General features: G+C 35.6%; 1 protein-coding gene and 1 pseudogene across 1 annotated transcript in view; both read right to left on the bottom strand.

Moving 5' to 3' along the window:
* LOC125265752 (integrin alpha-X-like) overlaps nt 1–1,242 on the bottom strand; it is a 35,238-nt gene extending 33,996 nt beyond the window's left edge. Inside the window, exon 1 of the mRNA XM_048186190.1 lies at nt 1,091–1,242. Coding sequence (XP_048042147.1) covers nt 1,091–1,130 — 40 coding nt within the window. The 5' untranslated portion in view covers nt 1,131–1,242. The remainder of the gene's footprint in view (nt 1–1,090) is intronic.
* Nucleotides 1,243–6,855: 5,613 nt separating this feature from the next.
* Nucleotides 6,856–12,400, bottom strand: part of LOC125265760 — a 28,219-nt pseudogene continuing 22,674 nt past the window's right edge.

Below are 12,400 nucleotides of genomic sequence, written 5' to 3'. Positions count from 1 at the left end.
TGTTCAGAAGTGATAAAAAAAAAAGACTGAATTACTAACTAGAAACAGTAATTTTACAATTGAAATATTGTTTGCTGATTGGTCAATACAACATTATAGCCATGCTAAAATACATTCTATAGTAACAGATGTCAGTTCAGCAGCTGCTGGTCATTTCACTGTGTAGCACCAATAAAGGCAATTATGTAATAAGAAAACATAAAAATGTTTTGTAACATTAAAAAAAAGAAAAGAAAAGAAAAGAAAGAAAACAAAAAAGGAAAGAAAATAAAAGGAAAGAAAAGGAAAGGAAAAAAGTAAAAACTCAAAATTCTGTTTAGGCATTGTGCCTAAAAAACTTTAATTTGTTTGGTTTCCTCTTAAATGTAATTGTTTTTCATTAGGAACATATTAATATATGAAAAGCTGTCAAGTGCATTTGAGTTGAGTTTTAGTTTTTGCAGTGCTATTTTCGTAGATGCATGTTTGAATGCGTGCAACATATGTGTGAACATATGAGTCAGAATTAGATGAGAGGGCATTTAAAAAAGTTCACACTGATTGATGTTTGTTCTTGCCTAAGAAGGACTTTTTTATCTTCATCCCTATCATATGTCTGTTCACAATATAATATATGCTATAACATTTGAAAGATTGTCAAGGTTTTTAACTCACAAGGCTGTCTAAAATTCGATGTGTCTAATGTCGTATGATCAACAGTGTTTCTGAATGTTGAGTAACTGTAAATTTGCAGTAAAACAAAACTGTAAAAGCTTTAAACATAATTCCTATGACAGTTTTCTTTTTAAATCACTCATCCATCTATTCATGTACAACATGATTATTGCTATGCATTTTTAACAGCTTTAGATTTTAACAAATAACAAATTAAAAAAATATTAAGAGAATGTAAAGCAGCTTTTACCTGGCTAGATCATGTAACTAGTTAATTTTAAAGTATCTTATTGCCACTCACTGATTACAATTGTACAAGAAGGGAAAAAAAAGGCTTAAGACTTGCAACACAAGAAGGCTAACAGAGAGGAAATAAACAGCTATTGAGGCAGTGACCGTGTGTTACAAAATAACAAATACATAATAAAAGACTTACCACAAAAGATGTACAATCTGATACAGAACTTATGGTCCATTGTAACCTGCCAAATGTAGATATGGAGGACTTATGAGGTGAGACAGTCAAAGCAATAATGAAAGAGGAGAGTCCTAGAGGTGGTTCAAAAAAAGGGTGGGGGAGCATCTAACTAAAAAGGAAAAAACTATTTGAAAAAGAGGAAATGAGTACATTCAAGAAAGATGAAGCATAAGAGAATGCTCAAGATAAAATTAATAAAAAGTTATTAAATACACAGAATACATATTTATTTATTGAATTAAATCTAAAAAAAAAAAAAAAAAAAAAAATCACCCACATTGTTCTGAACTCATTAAATAGTCAATGGTGTCTGTAGCGAGTCTGTTTAACCTAGGCTTTTTCCAGCACACAGCCAATTTAATCATATGTACACGATTATAGTTAGAAAGATGCAAGCTTTCTTTCTAAATGCCCAAAATACAGTGCCAGTTTAATAAACTTTTGTAAGCCAGTTTATTCACAACAAAAGCATCTAAAACTGCAATATTTAACATACATAACAACTGCAATGCATCCGATGTGTAAATAATAAAATTTACACAAATAATCCAGTCACAATATTCATATTTTGGACACATGAGCCATTACCTAAACCTGCAGCTATTTGCTGCCATGCTGTGTTTTCTGCCTCTTATTTGCATGAATTTGAGAATGGAGGGCCCTGTTCCAAATGGTACACATTATGCACACTTGTGGCCTTGTGGACTAACAATGTGTGTCCATTAAGTCCACAAGACTGTTTGTAGGTTTCAGAAGGGTGCTCGCAAGCACCCCGTTTGAGGCCGATATGCACCCTCGAGGTGCATTTTTGCCGAGTCCACACTGAGGTGAGCTCGACAGCAGACTTTTACCCAATAGTCAAAGTGCCATTACATCACAAAAGTCTGAATTCAGAAGAAAAAATTGCAGGTCTTAGGGTTCCATTTGCGACAGAGCCTCAATTTTTTATATGCTCTTCCATTGCTAACTTCCTTCCCTCTTCTGGACTGAGATGTATGTCATTGCTTATGTTGGACGAGTGCCCATTACCAGCGGAAGCTGAACAATGGGTTTAACAAAACACCCTACAGAATGTGAGAGAATGAACTTTTAGTTTCACTTTTGCCTCAGAGTATTGTTTGTTTGGCATAACACCACATTGTGAATCTTCAAAGGGGCAGTGGTGGCCTAATGGTTAGAGTGTAATCCAAAGGTCGTGGGTTTGAGTCTCAGTACCAGCAGGATATGTAGGTCCTCACCCTCATGTCATTCTACACCAGTAAGACATTCATTCATTTTCGCTCTCTAGAGCTCCGGTGGATATAAGTTGCGGGTTGCAGGCACTCTTTGAGCTCCTCATCAAATATCCTAAAGTGTGGATCGTTGTCAGGCCTCCTCTTGATATGAGAGTCATTATGCTGAGGCCTCCGCTCCTAGAGCTCAGCTAGGCACTAGGAAATACTGTGCTAGGTAGTTAGGCTCTCTTTTAGCTTCCCTGGACCATTAGTGTGTTAGGCCCCCTCTCAATCCAGCAGATGTGATTTAGGCCTCCACTCTGCAGAGCTTCGTGAACCAGCTCAAAGCATTTTCTTTTGAAACTAGTATGAACATTGTTAAGCTTCCTCTTAGAGATTCCTCTTCCTTTTTTTTTGAGGCCTCCGTTCTTGAGAAGCTCTGACCTGTGATTGTCACTAGTGCACCAAAAGGATGAAGACTCTTTGAGTCTTTAGCCTTGTCCAAAAACCACACTTGCGGTCTTTGCACTTAACCACTTGTCTACTTGCATGACGTATTTCCTGTATTTGGCTCAAGTGGTCAAGTGGGCATGAAGACTGCAAGTGTGTGTAGAACATTTGATTGCCTGATGGGACACACTTATAGTCTTGCAAAAAAATGCAAGCGTTTACAGCTTTTTTAAAATGATTATTCTCAGTACTTTGCATTTTAAAATACAGCTCTAAATGTCTGTTCAGTGGTCGCTATGTAACTAACAGAAGAGACTATTTTAAAATTGTGGTGCTTCTTTAAGTGACAAACAGCAGTTGCAAATGTACAAAATACACATAGCGTACTCATCTTTGCATCAATAAAATGCACAACACTTTATATTTTACTAACAAAATTATACAGTATAATCAATTTAACTTACAGTCGTATGTTTTCCCTGACATCTCGCGATTTCGGGGCATGTGAGTTCCCGAACATAATGCATGATGGGATATGCTTAGCCTCGAATACTGCTCAGAAGCAGTATTCAAGATAGTGTGGGTTTAGTGTGCATTAAAAATGCCCAAGTGCAGTGCCCTTAAGACATGGGACAGTCTTGCAAACTTACTTCCTGTCGCATGCATGAGCTTTCAAGTGGCCAAGACCGCAAGTGTGGGTATTTGGACAAGGCATTTGACTTAGCACAGCCATTAAGGCACTATTCCGTTCCCCATAGCAACTCCTAGGGGATGCAGCACGAGTTCCCTTTCGAAAGGTAACGTCTCCGGTTACGTAACCATGGTTCCCTGAGAATAGGGAACAAGACGCTGCATCCCTTTGCCATGCTTCAGGCATTCCTGCTCTGGTCTCCTTCAGACAAGAAGAGGATGATGTTATTCACAGGTGCTCTTTTATACTCACTGGATCAGAAGTAGACGAGGGAGACACATGCCCATTTACACCAGGGGCCGGTTGCATAAACCACTTAGACTAGTCTTAAAAGTTAAGACACTAATGTTTTTCATGAAGAGTGGTCCTAATTTTTTAAAGTCTGTTACATAAAAAGGTAGATTGGTGTAATTTGAATTGGAAAAATAACATTGATTACCCCTTGGTTAACTGCAGTTTGGTCAAACTAGTTCTTAAGACACAGTCTTAATATAGTGACTAAGTTTATGCCACTGGTCTCTGCTGGTGATTTAATGATGACTTAAATTGCAGAGGGAGGATAATGAGTTACGGCAATTGTTTCAGTTGCTAACCAGATGGTGTGGAGCATATCCATCAAGATTTACGTAAATTTGCAGTAGTAGTGTGGGATCAGATTCTAAATCTGAATCATCTCAACAACAACAAAGAATACAGCAGCATGTTTAAAATTACTAAAAAAAGGCCAAAGTTAGCACACTCTCAAATACCATAAGCCATAAATATCACAGTGATCTGCACGACACACTAGGATAAAACTGGTTACACTGTCAGATCGTAACAGTTGCAGTACGTTACGAGACTAGACACTTCCGCCCCTTTTTACTAATGTTGATATCCTGTTTTCTGAGCTCCCCTTATCTACATGGCAACAGGACCCTTTTACACTCATAGGATGTATTTTTGCATGTTCTTCACATCCTGAACAACATTTTAACCCAGTACATGGAGTAGGCCAACTGGAACTTTTTTTTTTTTTTTTCCAGTACATATTTTCAAAGTGATTTATTTATTCTGTCACCAAGTAAACTGTAACAATAGTTTAATAATTCACTTCTATATTCACTTGTATGTTTATGGTGTTGATTTTGGTTTAGGCTATAAAATATAAGGAAATATGGGACTTTGCATCGAGTGTTTATCTATAAAATGTTTTCAGTACATTCTAATGTGTCTTTCTACATTGATTTATAAAAAATAAATAAATAAACCAAGGTTTTAGGTATCTGTTGGGTTTGCTGCAATTGAATCTGACACCTCAGTCTCACAAACACCCCAAATCACAGAATTTCCTAACTTACCTTCATACTTACATTTTTATTTAAGGTATGCATATAAATGACACAAAAATAAGTGTAATGGATAATGGCAAAATTATTTAATCTAAATTTATTTTAATTTCCTTGCCAACGTGCCAAAAAAAAAAGCAAATTAAACAACATCTTTATATAAAGCAGAAAACATCAAATTCATTGATTAAACATTAATTTCACACCCAGTGCAAATCCCTATTATGAAAATCTGAAGAAACGTGATGATAAAACTATGGAATCTTGTTTCTGCCACTCAATAACAAATAAAAAAGCTAACTGCAAACTTTTATGTCACACAATTGTCTTTATTCAGTCCCTCCAGAAAAACGCGGATTTTTTTTGTGATTGTTGCGGGCAAAAAACCTTATTTTGCGGCACGTTTTCTTAAAAAATGCGATGGAATATGCGGGATATTTTTGCAATTTTATGCGATGAAATTGCAGAAACTTGCAAAAACTGCGGTTTGATGAAAAAGAGAGAGAAAAAAAGGTGATTCCCCCAACACCCTGTTCTCACTAGGCTACTACCTTAATGTAAAGAGTCATTTCTTATTACTTCCTATGATAAGCAAGCATACTAAATCAAAGAATATTTAAGTTCTCATTCCGTTTTATTTCAGACCTTAATTAACACATGACTCAAACTTACAAAACATTCGCGCGGTCCTTTGCGCTTATTTTTGTTGGCAAATGAGAATGATTTGCGTGCTTCATCATGGTTTCACCCTGGTTTCACCACGGGGTTTGCAGATGATGTTCACGTCGCGTAATTGACCCTTCGCTAAGCCACGCCGAAAACCGCTACAGACCAATCGTGGTTTAGCAACCATAACTAGGCGCGGGAGGTCTGTCAAGCTTTCGAGCGAGAGAAACATGCCGAAGCGTTGTGCGTAGGGATTGTGTAAATCTGATACCCGGTATCCTAAAAGTTTGGATGGGGTGGTGGAATTTTTTTCCCTTCCCGAAACCTAAAACCCAAGGAGAGAAATGCCAGTGTTCTGACAATTTGTGCTACCGTCAGATTTTGCTACCTCTAGGTAGGTAGCAAAATCTGACAGCGAAAAATGCTAACGTTACCTATCAGATTGTGCTTCCAGCATGATATTAACGTGGTTTATGGCTTTATTAACATCTACACCTACCCCAACCCTAAATCTACCCTTATAATAATGCAAGTACAGTAGTTTTAGCACAATATGATATAGCATTAATCATTAGATATAAAAATCGATAGCGAAAAATGCTTATCAGATTGTGTAATTATTAATTTCTACACCAATACTAAACCTACCCTTTACAATAATGCAAATACAGTAATTTTGTGTTATTTATCATGACAACAATGATAATATTATATGTATAATTGATGTAATATTGATGTGTGCAGATTGCAGTAAGCCCGGGTAGGACAATCTGACGGATGGTAAGCTAGTTAGCTCAGCACATATTGCTTGGAAATAATGACGGTTCTTTGTTCATAATGCATATATATTTGAACGTAAAATAAGATGATTAAAAGGCAAGACAGAGTAGCCTGGCGTGCTAAAAATGTAAGCGGGAGAATGTTATCATTGCAAAGTGGTCAGGCTGTCTTGTGTTTATTCCACAAGATTATGAAATCATGCTAGCCCTGCATATTTTGCTTGCTGAAATCGGCAATTTATGCGGTGAAAGTGCGGCGTATTTGACAAAATGAGACCCCGCATAAATATGCAGACTTTGGCTGATTATGCATTAAATCAGGCGATCGCATAATCGCGTTTTTCTGGAGGGACTGTAATTTATTTCTCAGAATTGCAAGTTTATATCTCACAATTCTGAATTTTCTCTGAATTGCGATACATAAACTCGCAATTGCAAATTAAAAAGTCAGAATTATGATAGAATTGTAATTTTTCCTCAGAACTGGATTTTATATCTCGCAACTATAACTTTTTTTCTCTGAATTGTGAGTTTGTATCTCGCAATTCAGAGAAAAAGTTTACAAAAGTCAGAATTGTGAGATAAAAAGTCTAAATTACCTTTTGTATTTTTTAATTCTGTGCTGTGGAAACAAGCTTGAATAGAAAACAAAAAACAAAAACAATGAGAAAAAGATTCTCCAATATTTCTAATATTTCTGCTACAGTGCATACTCAGTCATTATCAGTTTTCATAACAAAGTAGGAAGTCAGATATTTGGCATGCTATAAATACTTTGGTAACTCGTTTTGTTCACTGATAAGATGATGAGTAATCTGAAGTAACTTCAAAATTGTACAGTTATCATTTAAATAAAGTGTTCTAAATCAGTCAATGGGGTTTTAAATATATTCACGTTTCATTCTCAAACCCACAAAACACAATCAGTACATAAATCTTATAACTGTTTGAGTGCACATTATTGTGTCATGTTTGGTTCTCCTCCTTCATCCCCCTGCGCCTCCTGCAGCATCTGCTTGTACTGGCTTTTGAAGAACCCAGCCTTGTAAAGAGAAAACATGCAGTAATATGCTGTAAGCATTAAAAAATATAGATTGTGTAGACAGGTGAAAGTGTGAGGGACTGAAACTGATTTTATGAAGGCGATATACCTTATAAAGGGCCGCTGTGATGAGAGCCAGTAGCAGCAGTCCTCCTATCACTCCTCCAATGATCTCTTTGGTCAGGTTTGGCTCCTCATACACCTCCACTTGAGTGTTAATCTACAAAGTGGAAAAATGTGAGCAAGTGAATTTTAAGTGCAGTCAGAAGTGATCTCATTGTAACTCACACAGATGTTCCATGTCAAACAATAGATAATTATAATAGATTATAATTAATTATAGATTATAATTTGGGTTAAATAATTGATAAATACTATTTGTGAATATTACTACACTGAATTCAATGATAAATATGACATTTCAATTCTGTCATTGGACACTTGAGTAGGTTAGATGGCACATACAGCCTAACTAAGCAAGATTAAACATGGTTATTTAATTACTATTAACAATCCTTTGTTTAGGGCTGGATGATTAATCGAAAAGTAATCGAAACCGAAATTCAGAACCTCTAACCAACGTAATTTTTCCATGTCGGTTATTTCATTTTTTTTTCATTCTGTTAAAAAAATACTACCGCGTGTGTAGCCATGTGACTCTGCCCCGTCCAGTCAGTGGCATGAAAGCAACATAAATGGCGAGTCAACACACAGAGAGACAGCGCGAGAGCGGTAAGACTTGCCTCTTCACTAAACCGTTTCACTTGTATGTGTTTTAAGGTTTGCCAGTTAGGACATTCAAGCGATTTTAGACGATTGTATGTGTATTATTATATCGAGCTACCGCGCTCGCGCAGCTGCATTGTGGCACGAACACTCATACAAACAGTAGCTGCGCAAATCGTGAAGATCGCGCGCACTGAGAGGAACGCAGAAACTAGTTGTCAAACTGTCCTGTGATTTATCACTAAAGTAGCTTAGAAACTCACAAGTTATTATAGCATATATTTTCTACTTTTGAAGGAACTATTTACAACCCACAGCTTCACAATTAAAAGATAGACAGTATGACTATTTCACACAAGCAATCACTCTCATTACGTACTGGTACTATGCTAATTTATCTTTATCTAATTTACAATAAGCAGAAATCTGTAAGAAATATTACAAATCATAGATAACATCTCACTTTCAGCAGTTATTTTATGTCAGATCACTCTTTCAATAGGAAAAAAATATCCCACCTTTAATAGTCAAGCATATTTACCGTACAAACCTTGTAAGTGAACTATGAGGGCAAACAAAACAAAAAAAAAACACAAACAAAATAACCGTTCATTAACCGTAATCGAGGTAAAATATTCAATTAATCGAGGTTTTGATTTTAGGCCATAATCTTCCAGCCCTACTTTTGTTATAATGCATCTGTTTTAGTGTGTGTATGATGCACATCCTTCTCTCTTTTTGGTCAAATAAATGCAGTCTAGGTGGTAGTGTAAGTACTTTTGTCTCTGTGGCATTTCTTTAATAATAATTTAAAAGAATGCTTTACTTTGCACAAGTGTGTTTTCATAGTACGTATACATATACTGTACGTTTCACAGGACGTATATATGTGAAAAACATTGTAAGTGCAATTTTCAATATATTTTCTAGAATCAAAAAGAGAAAAATTATGTGGTGTGAAAAAATAAGAGAAAAATACAGATCAAATGAACAAATCATAAGCTATAAAAACAGTAGGCTGCAGTTACAGATTCTTTCAAACAGAGCAGTGTTTTGAGAGCTCTTTTTACAGTTATTAGACTTGACATGAACGATCACTGAATCACCTGGAGAGACGGTGCAGTGCCTTGAGAATCAGAGGAAAAGAAAATATATTTGCTCTTGTCATAATCCAGAGACGCTGAACTGACCAACTCAAACACAGCAGCTCTGAGTCCAGTCTAAGAGAGACACAGATTATGACAATAAGAAATGATCAAACAATTATGAATATATATATATATATATATATATATATATATATATATATATATATATATATATATATATATATACATACAGTTGCAAGGAAAAAGTATGTGAACCACTTGCAGAATCTGTAAAAATTTGAATAATTTTAACAAAATAAGAGAGATCATGCAAAATGCATGTTATTTTTTATTTAGTACTGTCCTGAGTAAGATATTTTACATAAAAGATGTTTACATATAATCCATAAGACAAAAAAAAAAAAAATAGCTGAATTTATTAAAATAACCACGCTCAAAAGTATGTGAACCATTGATTCTTTATACTGTGTGTGGTTACCTGGATGATCTACGACTGTTTTTTGTTTTGTGATGGTTGTTCATGAGTCTCTTGTTTGTTCTGAGCAGTTAAACTGAGCTCTCTCTCTCTCTCTCTCTCTCTCTCTCTCTCTCTCTCTCTATATATATATATATATATATATATATATATATATATATATATATATATTATTAGGGCTGTCAATAGATTAATTGCACATAAAAATAAAATAAAATAAAAATCACAGCAAAAAAGTTTCAGAATTCACAGTGTATAGTATGTGCAACAGCAAAGAGTTGTTTACATTTCAGACAAGTCAAGTTGTGATATTGAACAGGACCACATGGAGATGCCATTGACCTGCATATATACTAAAGTACACAGCAACATACACAGGACAAATCAAAACATTATCCTGAATGTGTGTGAAAACAATGTGAATGTACTGAAATGTTTCTGTGCATGAATACTATGTGCGATCAGTGCGTCGAGTATGAAGGTAAATCAGTAGCAAAACCAGAGAGGTTGCTGATTTGAATGTGAGAACTTGTCGTATTAATATTTGTATTTGTAAATTGAAATTTACACTCACAGCCCTGATGTGAAAAGCTGAATGTTTCGATTACCCCGTTACGAAGTTGTAGTGGCAGATTAATAGTTACAAATGTGTAAAATGGCATTCACATAAACAAAATGACAGACACAAATATGTGAGACATATTTACTGTTGCACTTTACTTCAGTTTCGCTGTACAGCTTCAAGTCGGCACTTACAACCTCTCAGATCTGGCAGTACAAGTTCAATTCCTGGCGCTTTGACTTTTGCTACTCTTTTTGCGATATTTCTGTTGCAAAACTGACTTGAGCAATTGAAAGCAGAAGTGAGAGAGCAGAACGGGGTGGGTGGGGGGTGAAGCCGTTTTATTGGTTGATGCCTGACCAATGAACACGCCAGTGTAAGCACTGTTCGTATACCATGAGAGGGCGCTATTTTTATTTAATTTATATTAAATAAATTAAATAAATGGAAAGAATGATTCTCTCTGCCATCTCTGATATAATCAGCATGGACTTTAAGATCATCTAACTGCGTGACTTAAATTTGTTATGACACAATTTCACATACTTTTTTTTGTGTGCGTTATATGCGTTAAATTATTTTAACATGTTAAGGATTTGAATTAATCACATGAGTTAACACCATAGACTTAAAAAAATATGGACGTAGCGTCCGTGACGTCACCCATAGAGTTCTGAACAGCAGTTTTGACGCGTAAAAGAGGCCGCGGCCATCTTAGCTGCAAGTACCGCACGTACTCCCGGATAACTGAAAATGGGCAAAGAGGCGGGGAGGTGGTTTGAGCTGATATGACTGGTTGCTGAAACCACGCCCGCCTAGCTCGACGTGACCATGTTAGCAGCAAAGGAGCTATCTATCTATCTTAGTATGATCTAAAATATTAATGAAGATAAGTTTTATCATCAGAACGTTCTAAAGGTTTACTGTCAATCTACGTGTTTTTTAAGATATAGATCCTCCAACACCAGTAGTGTTGGTTGTGCAAATAACAACATGGAAAATCAAATGGGACTTCATACCTTTATAATGAAATAGAGATCGCGAGATGAATCCAATCTGTGGCACTCACAAATATGAGTGTCCATTGCAAAACAAAAAAACATGTCACATTTCTTCTGAATGATCTGCTCTCTGTCATCGTTCTTCAAGAAAGGATGCAATCTGAGCAGTGTTTATGTTGTAAAACTGTATACATCGTATCTAACAAACAAATGAGCCCGTGTCCAAAGTATATTTTTTTCAAAATAGTGCAGCAGTTTTAGTTATAATATCCAAGCAGTGCTGTCGGATTTTGATATCCTCCCGCCATTGTCATTGTAGTAAATCTCACAACCAAAACTTTCAGCCAATGCCACGATCCAACAACGTGTGTTCTGTGTCTCTTCCCCATGCATGCACATCTACACAGACACACATCAGTCAATATTATGCAGCAAGCCATATTTTATAATTGAAAAATAATCACACAAATACGGCACACACCGCTGAGGTAACACGGCTCAGAGCAGTTCTGACACACACACACATAGAGAGAGAGAGAGACAGTTTCATTGATGTATGTTTAACATATACTATTAATAAATTGTAGAAAACTAATGAGCTCAATCCATCCAGAGCTAAAACAAAACTACATGAACACGGCACACACCGCCACAGAGCAGTTCTGAAAAAGTGTGTATGTTTAACCTATTAATAAATTGTGGAAAACAATGAGGTAAAACCACCACACGATGATTTTTAATAACGTCCAACATTGCAAAATTGGTGATAACAGGCTTCTCCATGTTCTCGCTTTTACAGCCATAAATCTTTAGAAAGAAAGAAAGAAAGAAAGAAAGAAAGAAAGGAAAGGAAAGATTATTAATGAAAGTATATTAATTTTGTGATTCCAGAAGTTATAATCTGTATTTGTTCTTCAGTAAAAACAATGGTTATTGAGGGAAAATACAAAGAAATATAATTTTCAAATTACATCTTGATTTAATTAAAGTTAGATTATGTTAATATCATAGTAATATTTTATTAATTTAAATACTTTTACATCATCCTGAGGCCTACTTGTAAGTTTGCTGAGGCCCCCTAGTTCAGAACACTGGTTTCAAACATAAGTACAAGTTTCCCTTCATTTTCAAACAAATTTCAAAACAATTATGGGTGAAGGATGGGATGCCATTTTTCTTCCCTACATCATACCGAAATTATTTATTTACAATTATCAGTATACCT

The sequence above is a fragment of the Megalobrama amblycephala genome, linkage group LG1, assembly GCF_018812025.1.
Source record: "Megalobrama amblycephala isolate DHTTF-2021 linkage group LG1, ASM1881202v1, whole genome shotgun sequence".
Lineage (NCBI taxonomy): Eukaryota > Metazoa > Chordata > Actinopteri > Cypriniformes > Xenocyprididae > Megalobrama > Megalobrama amblycephala.
Note: the sequence above shows the minus strand (reverse complement) of the source record. Positions and strands in the feature narration are given on the sequence as shown.